The sequence below is a fragment of the Nilaparvata lugens genome, chromosome 12 (genome assembly GCF_014356525.2).
Source record: "Nilaparvata lugens isolate BPH chromosome 12, ASM1435652v1, whole genome shotgun sequence".
In the NCBI taxonomy this organism is placed as follows: domain Eukaryota; kingdom Metazoa; phylum Arthropoda; class Insecta; order Hemiptera; family Delphacidae; genus Nilaparvata; species Nilaparvata lugens.
Window position 1 is genome coordinate 21,461,588 of NC_052515.1, and position 17,687 is coordinate 21,479,274.

The 17,687-nt window shown below is 34.7% G+C and overlaps 1 protein-coding gene across 7 annotated transcripts in view; it reads right to left on the reverse strand.

Moving 5' to 3' along the window:
• Positions 1–473: 473 nt before the first annotated feature.
• LOC111053957 (paired box protein Pax-6) overlaps positions 474–17,687 on the reverse strand; it is a 109,278-nt gene continuing 92,064 nt past the window's right edge. For 5 of the 7 annotated variants that reach the window (XM_039439136.1, XM_039439133.1, XM_039439132.1 and 2 more), the window contains 3 exons: positions 8,371–8,621; positions 5,628–5,872; positions 474–4,670 (listed from right to left, as the gene is read on the reverse strand). In XM_039439136.1, the coding sequence (XP_039295070.1) occupies positions 4,585–4,670; positions 5,628–5,872; positions 8,371–8,621 (582 nt within the window). In that variant the 3' untranslated portion in view covers positions 474–4,584. The remainder of the gene's footprint in view (positions 4,671–5,627; positions 5,873–8,370; positions 8,622–17,687) is intronic. The other 2 variants (XM_039439135.1, XM_039439134.1) reach the window with 1 other exon arrangement.

The following is a 17,687-nucleotide window of genomic DNA, read 5'->3' on the forward strand; positions in this document are numbered from 1 at the left end:
TATTTGCATCTTACTCAGCTCTCACTGAATATTTCAGGGGTGCATGATGATTCATTCAAGTAAAATTATTTGTCGTGATAATTATCCATTATATACTTTGAAGAGATCATCAATAATAACAGTAGGATCCAAAAAAACCTGAAGCATTTCAAATAGAGTATCTAGCCAGCTGACGTAGTCGTAGTGCTCTACAGAGTTACAACTTTAGTCATATCATGGGTTCGATTAAAAAAAATATATTTAAAATCACAACTTTAGTCATTATCATGGGTTAGATTCCCAATCCTCTGAAATTTTTTTCGAGACCATTGATGTTGTGATACAGGAACTGTATTTCATTATTATTATTTTGATGGTCTCTTCAAAGAACAATTATCACATATCCATCCTTCAAGTCTTATGATTTGCTTACCAATGAAGCTCTTTTCAAGTGCAAGAAGTGCAAGGTTTTGATTAACAAAAAGTCAACACGATTCTATTCTGAAAAGTAGATATATTTTATAATACTTCAAAGAAACTTTCACATACATACAATAAGGTACAGGTTCCTAATACTAAGAATAACTTACTAGATTAATTTAACTCGCTCACTCAATCCATTATTGTTATCAATCTCTCATCTATCTAAGTATGAGATCACCACTTAATCAATATTTTCGTTTGCGATTTATTATCAATATCATATTATCAACATATCAAACAATAATATACACACACGTTCCAATAATAATCAATCAATGAATTACTGTTAATCATGTATGCTGCATAGGCTAATGTTACAATAATATTATCATCTTTTCCTTCAAACTAACAAATTGGTTGAAACAAAGAACAAAAGATAAACATAAATTTGAATTCATAACACAGTTGAACTAAATGCTTAGCTATCATAATATCATTTATTACAGTTTCATAATAAAATGAATCAATCATTTATCGATTGGATTTATAACTTAAAATCACAACAATCATTAAAATATCCATCACCCGCAAAAATAAAACAACGAATTTTTGTAATTTCAATCAATTATTGTTTTTATTGTTTTTGACTGACATTTCAGTTATTGAAAAATTTACTGAATTGACTATGAAGTGTGATTGAAAAATCATGCAACCTGAATCAAAATAATGTTTTGTTTTCAAATCAAAAAGTTTGTCCATCAAAACATGGTGGGGGTTTGTTTTGCGTGACTCTTCGATCGCTCTGTATAACACTGGTTTTTCCTAGTAAATGTTTCAAACTAATCATTTCTGCTACAATATATTTTGTAGCTGATTTCCCATAAAAGTTTATTCCATGGGAAGATTAATTATGTTTAGGAAAAAAATGAATTCGTGACATCTTTTTTAGACATCTCAAATGAAGTATTGAATATAGCGTTCCAATAATACACCCTAGATAATGATAGAAACTAGCCGAATTGCGTACTATAATTCTTCAAAAATATGAAACATTACTCACAGACTGGATAAATTCACAAAAAATATATATATTATATAAATCAGTTATTGCATTCCATACTGAGTTTGTCACCTCTCTAAACTATAAATAGAAATTGCAAGGTTTTTAATTAATGTATTTTATCAACATAATACTGGCACAAATTTCAGTGAATTGATTACATAATAAATTATAATAATAAGCGTATATTTTTACATTGTGTGACATTCTTGGGTTGTTCAGTCACATACAAAACCATCTCCTTGAATATGTTTCATGTATATGATCCATTAAATTGCATAATATAGTACTCATATAATGTAGGATTTGACACAATAAGACTCACAATTATTTTAGAAGAAAAGATCCAAGCATTCATTGGCATTTTCTGTATAATTTAATTATTGGATTATGTATTGTTGGGGATGTCATATTTTAATCACGGGGTAGAACCGTAGAGAAAATACAGTGTAAGTATCACTTGTCTCTGATAGTTCTTACGATTCAAATAAATGAAAAAAAAATTTTTGCTGACTCTGATAGTTGAGAGGCTATCAACATCAACCTAAGCTATCAGACATGAACAGCTTCCATAAGATTTGTGGGTTTGGATCCAACCAAGTGGAAGGATTTTTGACCTTATCACCATCATCCCAACTCATTACTTGTGCACAAGTAAAAACCCGAAATGGTCATCAGTCATAAATAAACTAATAATCGATTCCAATATTTCGCTTGTATTGTCAAAGAATAAAATGTTTGGCACACAATTCAGATCAGATATAGTAATACTCTTTATATAGACTAAAACTGTGCCTGACTTTAACAATTTTGAATCCGATTGAGTAGGCCTACCCATTATAAAAATCAAAGTTTTAAGATCTTAAATCAGAAAACTAAAAACCATTATAAAATATCAAATTTTGTTGTCACTTTATTACTAAAGTGTTGAAGAAGTCATCCAAGAGATTAAGTGATTATCAACTGAATTATTGAGTATGTCGATATGATGATACATTACCGCATATGAGCCATTCACTACAATAATAATAATAATATCTGTATATCATCAATAAAAAAGGTCTCCTTCATTTTTCTATTATTAATCATAACGTAATATAATTTTAAAAAATCAAATAAAATCATTTATGATTTAAATTCTGAATTTTCACCCAATTTTCCCTCTTGTCGACCCTGTTTCCGAAATTTTCACGAAATCGAAGCAACAAAACCGGCTTTTCAAAACTTTATTACAATATTGGAAATGTTTCACATTATTCATTCAAGCTGGACGCATTCATTACATTTACATCCCATAATTTCTTGTCCAAATCTCAACTATTAAAAAAATACCTTCCAACTATCTTCACAAAAACCTATACGATAGAAATGCAGCTCAGTAGTTAGTTTCAATTTATTTCGTAAAGATAATAATTATTATTACTTACAGAAGTATAGAACAGCTTATCACAAGACTTACATTTTCAAGATGGAGTGTACATTATACAGGAATTATTGCTCTAATTTCGTCAATGACTTACACAAATACTTCTATTAAACGCATATTCAATCATTACAAACTCTCTATTAATTGGTTAATGTTCATAACTATATTTTTGTAGTATTGTTTGACTGGAACATTCTGGAATCGTTCTCATTATAGGTTTTGTATTGGAGAAAAAGGTTTTCATAATAAGATGAATTTTATTTTACTAATAGAACTACCTATTTTCTAAGTTTTGTAATTTCCCCTGTCGCTATCAAGTTGATAAAATTGATTCATTGTAAAGAAACACTCACCATAGATAACAACATAATCCCATTGAATAACCAATGTTTGTGGGTTGATTAGCTCTTCCATTGTAATGTACTTGTCAAATACATTCTTTTCAAGAAATTAATTTGTATTTTAAATATATTCAAAATAGATAACTCAAAGATTCAAGGAACGAAAACAAAGATTCCCAACGAGAATTTCGAGTTAGTTAATAATCAGATAGACGGAGAAGTCTATTATTCTTATAAATGCATGATTTGCATGATATGCATGAATGCATAATTAAACCATTGAAATATTGGAGTCAAACCTTCTAGAAGAAAAACACTCTAGATTAATATTGTAAACAACACCTTGTTAAAATTCAAATCAAGCAACTTTCATGGTCATGCATTCTTGAATTAAGCGTCTCTCAAAAAATGTTGAGATTGACGTAGTTATTCAAGATAAAAAATAAAAAAAAACAATCTCAGTTAAAAACATCTCTATCGAAATGTATTTTAAAAAAATATCCGAAGATTGAAGAATGTTCAAGTCAAAACTAACTACAATACCTACTTCTGTTGCTCTATCATCGTTATCATGATCACAAACCTTGTATAAATAATCGTTTATCACTATACAAGCACATCAACACTCACTGATTATTACGAGGCCAGAAAAATTACGGCCTACCTCACTCAAATTTTTCACAGTATATAAAATATTTTTGAAAACCCTCACACATTTCTAACCTCAACGTTTTCGAGTTTTTATTGTATAAAATCCCCCACAGACTGTTGAACAGTTTTTTGCCAAACACACTGTATTTCTCAGGGTGTTCCTCGATGGAGAATTCAGAACAACCTCTTCCGCAGATTGTGGAAAGTTCTTCGTCACACTTGATTTTTCGAGGATGGAAACCGATTCTTGTAGCTGGTGAAAAATGGTGAAATCATCCCAGTTTTCCGTAGCTGCTGGGAAGCTGTAGGAAAAATTTTCAAGGTCGAATAATTTTTCCGTAGCTGATGGGAAGGTTGGAAAAACTCTTCGAGGTCGGAGTAGTTTCCCTTGATGATGAGAAGCTTCAGGGAGAACATTCAAGGTTGAACTAGTTTTTCCAATAAGTTTTCCTTGATGATGTTAAGCTCCAGGGAAAACCTTTGAGGTTAAACTAGTTTTTCCAGTAGTTTCCTTGATGATGTGAAGCTTCTAGGGGTACTTTCGAGGTCGAACAGGTTTCTCCAGTATTCCACAGCTGGTGGGGAGTTGTGGCGGTGTTTTGGCGTCGTCGGGGAGGATTTTGGTCGGCCTTTCCAGTTTAGATGTGACCTTGAACGGGTTCCTCGAGCAGCAGACGACTGGCCGGGAACCCGAACAGCTGGGATCACTGAATCCGAGGCCAGTAGCTGTGAGGGTCTGTGGCCTGACTGGGGATCTGCACTGGTACCGAGACGCCGGCTGATATCACGCCTGTAACACATCCAGAAAAGTACGGTCAAATATATGATTCTTAATATTATTTTTCTCATCTATAGGGCTTCTGCAATTATTTAAATGGGAGATACGAATAATAAATGGAATAATCAATAGAAGTAGGCTTACTTAATTAGGAGGCACTCTGTGACCCCCAACCCCACTACAATAAAAGGTCGGTGTGTAATGCTTGCATTTTGACCCCCTCCCCCGCACCAAACTTCTCACCTAAATTTAAAGCAGCAAAGTATGAATATTTCCAATTTCATTTTTAAATTGAATTATTCCATCGACTTCAAATTCAGAAACTGCGAATTTGAGCTTGCATTTCAATTCCATTGACATTCTCTCCTGTTCAGAACTTCTGAACTAATCTCTAAAAAATATTAATTGAACAACATTTCAAAATTACACATTTTTTTATTCCTCTTCTTTTTACCATACTTCACTAGTAAATTTGACAGCAACCCTCGCTAGTCATCACCAGGTAATATCCATCATCGACTCGAAATAATCATGTCTTTTCTGTTCGATCTTGGGCTTGATATAGACTACATACTCATTTTTCTAGGTGAGGGCTATTTTTTTCTGGGAATTAGAAGTCTAATTACCCTTTTTTGAAACTTAAATTCCATTCAATCACTTGGAATGGCATTAAAATGTCAAAACATGTAGTGAATAAGAGTTTTAAAAAAGGGTACCATCTAATTCCCAGAATATATACCCATACTTCCATTTTTCTAATTTTGAATATTTTCAACTTGTTTAATGTATCAAAACATGTGATGAATAGAAGTTTCAAAAAAGGGTACTTGGATTTTTAGTTCTTAGATCTACACATACATTCTATTTAATTTTCCAATTATTATTATTATTCATTTAATTAATTATTATTATTTATTAAATAGATAATAATTTTCCAATAATTTTAAATATTTTCAATTTGTGACTGACCTGTTCCGGTACTATTAGCAGCTGCAGCAGCACTGTTGTGCGCATAGGGGGAGCTGCCTGAGTGCGCATGCGCAGGATGGGGGGTGACCCCTTGGCCGCAGCGCGAGTTGTACTGCGACTGCAGCTGGTGCAGCGGGTCGGGATGCGGGTGGTGGGGGTGGAACATGTAGGCGCCATACTCCCCGCGACCCCCTTGCTGCAAGCAGCTGCCGGCCGACATACTGCTCAGGCTGCTGGACATTGAACTGCAACAAAACAAACAGAAATTTGTGGAAACCCAGAAAAATGTCAAATTGTACCATTAAATGAAAAACTAGAATAAAAATTAGATTTCTCTTTATAAGTTCCATTTGTTTTTGCTGTGATAGCTTATAGACAGGAAAGGGTGAGACCTTTTCTTTTCATCTTTTTTTTGTCAAAACACTGGGATTTTGTCAAAAGATGTTCCAATTTTTACACAGTCAAACAAGTTTATAGTATTTACCACCTACAATTAAATTTCGTATCAACCGCCAAACCACTACGAACGTATCAGGCCTAATTACTTTGTACATAGTTTAGTCTAATCTTTATAATTAATTTTGCATTATTTTATCACCAAGTTATAGTTTACTCTTTTAATAATTCACTTCACCATTATCCACCATAATTATTATTTGTATTATTAATATTATTTGATATTCACCATAATTATTAATTGGTCTCCAACTTTTTTACAATCCTATTGTGAGTATCCTAACCTAAAATTTCAAGTTTTGAATTTCCACACTGATTATGACATCATATGTCTGTTACTTTACAAAACATGTTTGTTATTTTACAATAAATTAGTGATATTTTTGACAAAATCCCAGTGTATTCATTATGGATAGATATAGATATCACAATATCTCAACAGCAACAGTATTTTTTTTCATTTAATATTATCCCTTCCTTTTTATTTATTGACTTCATTATATCCTTTATATTTATTGACGGGCATTTATTGACTTCCTTTGAAAGAGCATGTAGATTTGTCAGTGGTTATAGAGTCATGCACATAATGGAGCGTACATACTTATGCGTCCAAAATATTTGATTTTAAGTTAGGTAGTCTGAAAGAATTAGTTAGAATAGGGGCTATTGAACAACGTGAAAGTGGTATGGAATGCAGTTTTATGCGAGCCAACAAACTGGCAGATTCAAAACTGCTTGATAGGAATGTGTCTGTTTTGACGTACTTTGATGTTTTACACTATACTAATTCATAGGACAGAACACATTTTCCGTCCAGCAGATCCCCAGCAATGATATTCTCTCACACAGTCGTCAAAGCCCGAAAGCCGTGACTTGCTGATGAGAGGATCAGCAGCATCAGCACCCAACCAAAAAGGATAGGAAGTCGACATGTTCGGGATTTTCCAGACGCAAAGAGGATATTTTTATTATATAAGGGGAAATGCACAGCTAAGTTGTCCTCAGCTTCGGAGGAGAGAAAGATAAAAAGCCGAGCTACCTCTGAATGTCATCAGGTTTTGGGGAACGGGCAAAAGCAGATATACTTCCGGGGGATTTGGGTTTGTTTGCTGTCTGCGTGAGATGTCGCGTGTTGAAGAGGGAGTGACAGTTGAGGTGGGGAAGGGGGAAGCTCTTCTGAAATATTCTCAGTTTGTGACGTCATGAAAGGGATTACTGAGCAAGGAGATGAGAGCAGGGCGTTGAGAGAGTTACAATGAATGAATTACTGATGAATTTTGGCTGGGGTTGGTTTCTTGTTAGTTTTTTGTCGTGTAGCATGAGCGTCAGTTTTTTACATTTTTATTCATTTGATAATATAACAAAATTGTTTCTAAGCTTTTGGGCTGAGCATTTTTGTGGAGGTGCGGGGAGGAAGAGAGATTAGCTTGAGAACCTTCTTTGAAAATGAAATATTTATCAGATTACCATTTTTTGGAAGATGACGACGCAAATTGGAGTGAAATACAGTAACAAATTAATATGAACCCCACAAATTAAAATTGATTACTTGAAAAATTAAAGATTGATACTTTAATATTAATAAAACTCTATGCATTTTAGTAATTTCTGAATTATTATTGGCAATACTTGTTGATCCAAGTGGGATCAATTTCAATCCAGAAAACCTGAAAGTCATGCACCATGTTTATATTTTGCTATGCTTTACACTTTTCAACTCATCATAGTCATTTTCTATTCTTACTTAGAAAAAAAGGAATATTAAACACCAGGCTTTGACATTCCAAAACTGTTTCCAATTTAGAAATGAGGATTTCATCAGAGAAAAATTATAAGTGTAGAGTAAATGGACAATAAAAATTAACAAAATAGAAGTATGAAAAATATTATACTACTGTATTATACTCATATAATATTTAGTAGTCTATGACAGAAAAATATTGCTGTATAAGCTTATTTGATGCTAGATGTCATTGAAATGATATCAGAGGAGAATCGTCTTTTTAGCATTAATGTTGGGCATGTAAATGTAATAAATATCTTAAATACTGTGTATGAAATTTGCTGCTAAATGTCATTGAAATAATATAAAAATAATCATCCACTTTTCATTATTAGTGTGATGTAGCATTATTTCATGTAAGCTACCCATTTTCCCAAGATATTCACTTGTATCCAAGATGATATTCATCATACTTTTATTGCATTTGCCCATTATTCCAAGATATTAATTTATATAGCCAACAGTTAGATTTGAAAAATTTTGAAAACTGGTTGAAAAACTCACCTATAGGTATCGGCAATGGTGGGCATAGGCTGTGGTATGGAGTACATAGAGTTGAAGGTGGAGTTGGTAGGAAGACGGGGTGGTGGGGGCGGAACTGGACCCGCAGGTGGACTGGAGGCGGCTGAGTTGTGGCCCCCTTCACCGGTGCCCCCTGTGCCCCCCGAGGAGCCCCCTCGGCCCCCTCGCTGGTTGCGCAACTTCTCCTCGCGTCGCCACTTGGCGCGTCGATTGCTGAACCAAACCTGTGCCGACAAAACAATCACAATGACGCTATTAAATTTCACGAGTAAAAAATCATTCAATATCCAGTGATGAAATGGGCACAAAAATAGAGAAGATAAAAAATCTATGTAATGGACAGAATTGATCGAAAACGAATTTATCAATGATCGATGGAAGCATATGGAAATGATGGTTGCATTCATTGAATGATCATCTGCCATGAGTGCTTTACCGACTAACTCAATTTCCCGCAATATTAACAGAACAGCATGAAATACTTGATCAAAAATTTCTCAACTACCTAAACATCAAACTAACTTCGAATAATTGGAGTTTTGGCAAGTGAAAGTTTCTAGGCCTACTTAATTTTTTTTTGATGAGAAGTAGGTGTCTGAATGTTTCCAGTAGAAATTATGAATATTATTTTGGCGGGAATCTGTAAAATCATTTAATGGGATTTATCTCATTCTAAATGGAAAGCGTTAATGATATGATGCTCAGGAATTTATCCTTATTATTGGAACTTGTGAATTATCCATTTTCTTACTATTCCAGTTATAGATTTTATTGAAACTGGGAGAATTTTCACGACATTACTTCAAGGAAATCAACAGTTAATTTCAACTTGGAATTGGTGAAACACTTTCAAATCCATGTTCAAGAGGCAGATTCAAGTTAACCTCCACTGAGACAAACATAGAAGTTTGAGTTAGGCAACTATAAGAAAATGTAACATAATAAGAAAACAAAGATATTGTCAAATTTCACAGAAAATTTATTAAAAACAAAACAAATAAATTTTCTGTGAAATTTGACAATATCTTTGTTTTCTTATTATGGAGAGATTTCACAACATCACCATCAATTCTACTAATTTTATTAAAATGTAACATAGTTATTATTACAAACATGTATTCTCAAGTTCAATATTATTAGAAAATGTTTAGAGTATTTATTGGGAAATGATAGATTGATTTCCATGAGCACAGACAGACATTCCAACCCAACTATAAATAATAGTGAATTATTTTGATTGCCGGTTGCAATTATTTTATTGTATCGATTGAAGTGATTCGATTGGTTGGAAGCGGACGAATGATGGAGAATGTCAGACCAGTTGAAGTTGAGTCAGATTGAGAATACTTGAAATTTGATTTTATGTAATGCGTGAAAACAGCATAGATTCTGCAAGTATGGAAGGTACAGCATCGAGAGTATTCATACAAATTTTAGTATATGTAGGATCATTTGAACGATACAACTACTCTTGTTCTTTACATAGTGTGGAGGCTCATAATGAATACATAAAGGGTAGCAGCCAATTTCATAACGCATAAACAAAGAACTACTGCATTGCATACATCAACACCTTTACAACTGCAGACTCTTGAAAATGCATCCCAATCACAGAATCGCTCCCCTCTAATTAGTTTTCACGAGCTGCGAGAACTTAAAACTCAAACAAAAGTGGAAAGCGTGAAAATCTCCACGAATTCGTCTGATTAACGACGCTGAATTTTCCGCGCGCACTTCAACTATAATGCCTTCATTTTCCCTCCATTTTTGACGCTTTCACTGAATGCATGCGGCGTGCCACTTGTGAAATTATAGCGGGAAATACTGGAGATGATTTGCGAAGGCGTCGAATCGGATCATGATGGTTGTGGCATCGAAGCCACTCCACTACTTTTGGCGGGAAACGGGGTTTTGTTTCGCGCGTTTTTTCTTCTCTTTTCATCCTTTCACAGTTTTCCTTCAACTTGAACTCACTCAGTATTCCTTTGCCACTCTTTTTTCGCTCTCATAAATGGATAAACACTACCACACTGTCGTAGTCAACACGTCTTGAAAAAAGGCGGGAAACGATCTCCCGCACGCGGGGAAAAGGCGGGAAACGTTGCCGAGCGCGCCGAATAAAAAGGCGCGAAATATAATTCCCGTGTGCGTTGTTGCAGTTAAGAGGTGTGACGCTCTTGACGCTTTATTTTGACGCTCGTTAATTATTCAGCGTGCATTCTGTGCTGGTGTCATTCATTCGACAGAAAAATGCAGCATGAATTGAGAGCTATGTAGACCTACAGTATTGTTGCTGCATTTACACCCTTGCTGCTAGACACTCTTGAATTAACCTTACAAATGGTTGGCTCTATCGTTCCTGCTTTGAATAACGTTATTAGTAGAGTTTATTCATTATTAACGTTCATATGAATTATATTATTGGGAATTCCAACTACAAACGAGCTTTACACTGTAACGTTTGAGATCCTCTACAATCATCAAAACATTACCTGGTGGGACGTACATTAATTTCTTTTCATAAACTTTCATTTCAAACAAATCATCAAATTATTTTTAAAAATCAATAATTGATCAAATAATTATTCTTAGTCCATAATTGATCGAATTAATCACTCTCCACTTGCCACAGATTAATCGGCAGAACAGAATCAACAATCCGTCGAAAGGAGATCATATTGAATCTTAATAACTCCAATAAATTGGAGAAGTTGAGTTTCATGAATACTTTATATCTTAAGACTAAGATAAACACTAAGTATCATGAGTATTTTTATCCCAAGTTTTCTCCTTCAGGGGTCCCTCAATAAAGTCATTCAATTTGCGGGTTACAAATCCATCAAGGGTCAAGAATCATGGAGTAGCCCACTTGGAAACATGAAGAATCACTCCAAATTAAACTATTTAAATAAATTTTTCCTTACAATTTTTCTCATTTCACCAAATAGACTTATTTTTCAAAACTTCAATCACATTTTAGCCAATGAACGACTTTCAAAGCATACGTGAAACCATGTGACACTGCTCAGCAAATGAGTAAGAGGCGCATTTATTCAAGTGACCACTACTGTACTGATTATGGAGATAGCAAGCGTCATCACTCCCCATCTAACAAACGAATCAGAAGGCCAGAGCATTGCTGGCTTTTACATTGCGAGGCCAGTACACCATTACCACTAGTGAGCATATATTGAGGAACCACAGAGTGGAGAAAGAGAGACAGAAACACTATGAAGTAAGAGAGAAAGAGAGACAGAACCACTATTAATTAAGAGAGAAAGAGAGACAGAAACACTATGAAGTAAGAGAGAAAGAGAGACAGAACCACTATGAAGAGAGATATCAACTCGTATATAACAGTGGAGTGCGAGAGAGTGAAAGAACAACAGTAGAGTGAGAGAGATATGGAACCACAGCGGAGTAAGTGAGGAGAGATAGTGATGAGGGGGAGAAGAGACAGAGAGATAGAAAGAGGTAGAATAGAGTCACAGTGGAGTGAATGAAAGATTATATTGGGAGAGAGAGGCTGTGGAGAGTATGATAGGAAATCCTATAGAGAGATAGAGCTCCAACCCTGATAGAGAGATAGAGTGAGTGAATGAATGTGAGACAGTAGAGTGAGAGAGATATGGAACCACAGCGGAGTAAGTGAGAGAGATATGGAACCACAGCGGAGTAAGTGAGGAGAGAGAAGCAGAGAGAGAGATAGTGAGTATGAGGGGGAGGAGGGGCAGAGAGAGAGAGAGAGAGATAGAATAGAATCACAGTGGAGTGAATGAAAGATTATATTGGGAGAGAGAGGCTGTGGAAAGTATGATAGGAAATCCTATACAGAGATAGAGCTCCAACCCTGATAGAGAAATAGAGTGAGTGAATGAATGAGAGAAATAGATGATAGAGAATGAAATAGATGAATAGATAGATAAAAAAAGGAAAAAAAGAGGGGATGGTTGATTGATTGATTAATTGCCTTTATTAAGGGCGGAGCTAGGACTCCAGATCCTCTCTGCCACACAACCCTTTATATTTATCCTTTTGGGATGAGAGAGAGAGAGAGAGCGCTAGTAGAGATAGATAGTTATAGTCTTAAAAGAGATATATTGTGGAAAGGAAGTAGGAGAATGAAAATAAGAGATAGAGATAGCCTGAGAGAAAGGTGAAAGAGAAAGATAGAAATAGATTTAGAGTAAGTAGGAGAGTGTGTTTATGAGAGAGAGTGAGGAAAAGTGGTTGATAGAGAGGAAGAAGTACATTGAGGCAGAGAGGGAACCCAACAAACCCTTTTACCCAAAATGCTACAACATGTTCAACCAGAGCCAAAAAGGGTTTGTACCCTTTGAACCCCCTCCTCCCAAATCCCACTTCTATTTTGTTGAAACAGGTTAGCAATTTACCAGATAATGAAGCAGAACAGATGAAAAGATAGCCGGCTACAGAGTAGCGCAAACCTATTACAGCATACGAAAACACACACACAAACAAAATGTTGGAAATGTGGTGGCTGCACTGAAAAGAGCAATAGTGTTATCAAAGAGTAGCTGGCACTGCTGCCATTTTCATGGTTATTGTTGGCAGATCGGTGGCGGCTAGATTAAAACCGGGGGCCGACTTTAATCAAGATAAGTACCCAGACGGAAATCAGGGTAGAGTGCAATAGAAAATAGTCGAGATGATTAGGAAAGATAGAGACCGGCGTAAAGCAGAGAGCAGCAGCAGATGATACAAAAGTACAAACGTGAAAAGCGCTCCGGCTATTTAGTGGAATTGACGAAGACTTTTCATTCCCGTTTCTGTGCAGTGAACAGTTGTTGAAAAGAAACAAAAAGAGTGGGGTTTTGTTGGAGGATAAAAGAAGTTGGAACTGTATGGCAACTGTTGCTGATTATCTTAGTGTCTTTTGTTGATGTACTGGATCCATTTTTGATTCAAATTCATTTCTAATTAATTTTTACAAAATTATGATAAAAATAAGTTCATAGATCAATTCTATTCCAAGAAATGTTATAACAACTTCTATTGACTGGAATGATTTTTACTATAACAATTTGAATCCATTTTTTATTGATTGTTTCAAAATTATTATCAAATTAAGTTCAAAGATCAATTTTATTTCGAGAAATGTTCTGAAAAATTTTATTGACTCAAATGATTTTCACTATAACATTGTATAGTCGGGTACTATCTAGTTATAAGTAGAAAACGAAATTGAGGAAATAACAAATGAATAAAAACTTATTCTAGTTGGATTGGGTTAGAGAAAAATGGTGGGGTAATTTTACTGATGTGAACGAATATAATCTATGATAATAATTCACAACGTGAACTAGATATTTATTGCTACAATTGGCAACATGGTATCATTTACTGATTCAATAGAATTCTGGATATCAGTACAAGGAAAATTGAAAGCTTAATAAAGAGAGAGCTAACAGAAAATAATTAGTGAAGAATGGAATGATGAGAAAGGGGAAATGAATTGAGATGGAGAATTATTAGAAAGGGGGAGAAGATAGTGTATGAATGGGGAGTGGAAAATAAATATGGGAGTTAATGGTAGAATTTGAAAATCAGAGGAAATTTCATGAAAAAAATGGAGTGGTAGTAGATGGTGCAGAATAATGAATGATAGGAAAAGGAAAAAAGGAGGAGGAGTGAGGAAGAGGGGAAGAGAAATGAGTAGGAGAAGAAGTAAAGGAAACGAAATGGATAAGAATAGAGTTTAATGTACTAGGAAGTACATTAGGAAGAGAACTAGCGAAAAACCTTAATCAAAGATACAAAAGGAAATATGATTAACAATAATGAACGATTTAAAAAGAAGATGATAGGGAGAAAAGAGGAAGAAGAGAAGAGAGATGAAAAGAGGATGAATTTGAAAATCAATTTTTGAAAAAAAAACAAAGAAAAGTTAGATAGTGAGAAGAGAATAATAAACGGAAGGGATGGAGAAAAGGAGGAGAGGGAAAGTGAATAGGAAGAAAAAGTACGTATGGGAAGAGAAGAGATACAATGTGAAGGAAAAAGGAAATAAATTACAAGTAGTGATAGAAGAATCCCAAAATGCTACAACATGTTCAACCAGAGCCAAAAAGGGTTTGTACCCTTTGAACCCCCTCCTCCCAAATCCCACTTCTATTTTGTTGGAACAGGTTAGCAATTTACCAGATAATGAAGCAGAACAGATGAAAAGATAGCCGGCTACAGAGTAGCGCAAACCTATTACAGCATACGAAAACACACACACAAACAAAATGTTGGAAATGTGGTGGCTGCACTGAAAAGAGCAATAGTGTTATCAAAGAGTATCTGGCACTGCTGCCATTTTCATGGTTATTGTTGGGAGATCGGTGGCGGCGAGATTAAAACCGGGGGGCCGACTTTAATCAAGATAAGTACCCAGACGGAAATCAGGGTGGAGTGCAATAGAAAATAGTCGAGATGATTAGGAAAGATAGAGACCGGCGTAAAGCAGAGAGCAGCAGCAGATGATACAAAAGTACAAACGTGAAAAGCGCTCCGGCTATTTAGTGGAATTGACGAAGACTTTTCATTCCCGTTTCTGTGCAGTGAACAGTTGTTGAAAAGAAACAAAAAGAGTGGGGTTTTGTTGGAGGATAAAAGAAGTTGGAACTGTATGGCAACTGTTGCTGATTATCTTAATGTCTTTTGTTGATGTACTGGATCCATTTTTGATTCAAATTCATTTCTAATTAATTTTTACAAAATTATGATAAAAATAAGTTCATAGATCAATTCTATTCCAAGAAATGTTATAAAAACTCCTATTGACTGGAATTACTATAACAATTTGAATCCATTTTTTATTGATTGTTTCAAAATTATTATCAAATTAAGTTCAAGGATCAATTTTATTTCGAGAAATGTTCTGAAAAATTTTATTGACTCAAATGATTTTCACTATAACATTGTATAGTCGGGTACTATCTAGTTATAAGTAGAAAACGAATTCGAGGAAATAACAAATGAATAAAAACTTATTCTAGTTGGATTGGGTTAGAGAAAAATGGTGGGGTAATTTTACTGATGTGAACGAATATAATCTATGATAATAATTCACAACGTGAACTAGATATTTATTGCTACAATTGGCAACATGGTATCATTTACTGATTCAATAGAATTCTGGATATCAGTACAAGGAAAATTGAAAGCTTAATAAAGAGAGAGCTAACAGAAAATAATTAGTGGAGAATGGAATGATGAGAAAGAATGATGGAAATGAATTGAGATGGAGAATTATTAGAAAGGGGGAGAAGATAGTGTATGAATGGGGAGTGGAAAATAAATATGGGAGTTAATGGTAGAATTTGAAAATCAGAGGAAATTTCATGAAAAAAATGGAGTGGTAGTAGATGGTGCAGAATAATGAATGATAGGAAAAGGAAAAAAGGAGGAGGAGTGAGGAAGAGGGGAAGAGAAATGAGTAGGAGAAGAAGTAAAGGAGAAGATATGGATAAGAATAGAGTTTAATGCCGGAAGAGAACTGGCGAAAAACATTCATAAAAAATAAAGAAAAAAATGTTAAGAATAATAAATGATTGAAAGAGAAGATACTGTAATAGGGAGGAGAAAAGAGGAAGAAGAGAAGAGAGATGAAAAGATGAAAATCAATTTTTTGAAGAAAAATGAAGAAGAGTTAGATGATGAGAAGAGAATAATAAACGGAAGGGGATGGAGAAAAGGAGGAGAGAGAAAGGGAATAGGAAGAAAAAGTACGTATGGGAAGAGAAGAGGGACTACATGAAGAAAAATCTGGTGTGGTACACTCACACAACTTTCCTTGCTCATATTCGAAACTACGATCAGACTTTTGTATTATGTGTATATATAATTGTTTTCAGAGTACTTTTTCCTTTGTGTAAATTGTGAAATTCAATGATTTTTTTAGTCGTCATTTTTTTAAAGTCGTCAAAACAGCTGTTCTACAGATGAAATATCTCGACTATGTGTTCTTTTTATGAACTGCTCTACCTACCTACCTCATGCACGAGAAGGAGGTTACAAAGTCCATTTCTCAAGGATGGGGTGGACCCCCCATTAGTTTCCCAGAAAGGAGACTCATGCCAGTTAATAGAGCTGATAAATAACCATACAGAGTATGAATTTGAAAAAAATCGGTCAAGCTATTTTGAAAAAATCGTGAAAAACATGGTTTTTTAGTAATTATCCGCCATTTTTCTCAAGAATATTACGGAGCTACTGCGATTTTCCAAGGAAAAAACTCATGTCATTTGATAGGACTTATGAATAGCTACCAATGGCTTGAATTTGAAGAAAATCTTTAGAGCCGTTTTCGAGAAAACCGTGAAAAACCTGGTTTTTGGTCATTATCCGCCATTTTTCTCAAGAATATTACGGAGCTCATGGAATTTTCCCAGAAATGAGACTCATGCCAGTTGATAGTGCTTATGAATATCTATCCATGGTATGAATTTGGAGTAAATCGTTAAAGCAGTTTTCGAGAAAACGGTGAAAAACATGGATTTTTAGTCATTATCCGCCATTTTTCCCAAGAATATTACGGAGCTCCTGAAATTTTCCCAGAAATGAAATTTATGCCAGTTGATAGGGCTTGAAAGTAGCTATCCATGGTATAAATTTGAAGAAAATCGTTGAAGCCGTTTCCGAGAAAACCGTGAAAAACATGGTTTTTTAGTCATTTTCCACCATTTTTCTCAAGAATATTACGGAGCTCCTGAATTTTCCCAGGAATGAGACTTATGCTAGTTGATAGGGCATATAATTAGCTATCCATGATATAAATTTGAAGAAAATCGTTAGAGCCATTTTCGAGAAAAACGTGAAAAACATGGTTTTTTAGTAATTATCCGCCATTTTTTCCGCCATCTTGAATTGAATTTTATTGAATTTCTTATTGTCGGGTCCTCATGGTATAGGGACCTAAGTTAAAAATTTCAAGTCGATCGGTTAATTAGGAATGGAGTTATCGTGTTCACAGACATACACACACACACACATACACACATACACACACACAGACCAACACCCAAAAATCATGTTTTTGGACTCAGGGGACCTTGAAACGTATAGAAAACTTGAAATTGGGGTACCTTAATTTTTTTTGGAAAGCAATACTTTCCTTACCTATGGTAGTAGGGCAAGGAAAGTAAAAAAGGAAATAAATTACAAGTAGTGATAGAAGAATAGTGAGGTCGGAATGGCCTGCAAGCGTCAAGAAAAGGAGGGACCGGGTTTGAAGGGATGACTCGGAAGTAAAAAGGGGAAATATCCAACAAGAAGGAGAATTTGGAGAAGAA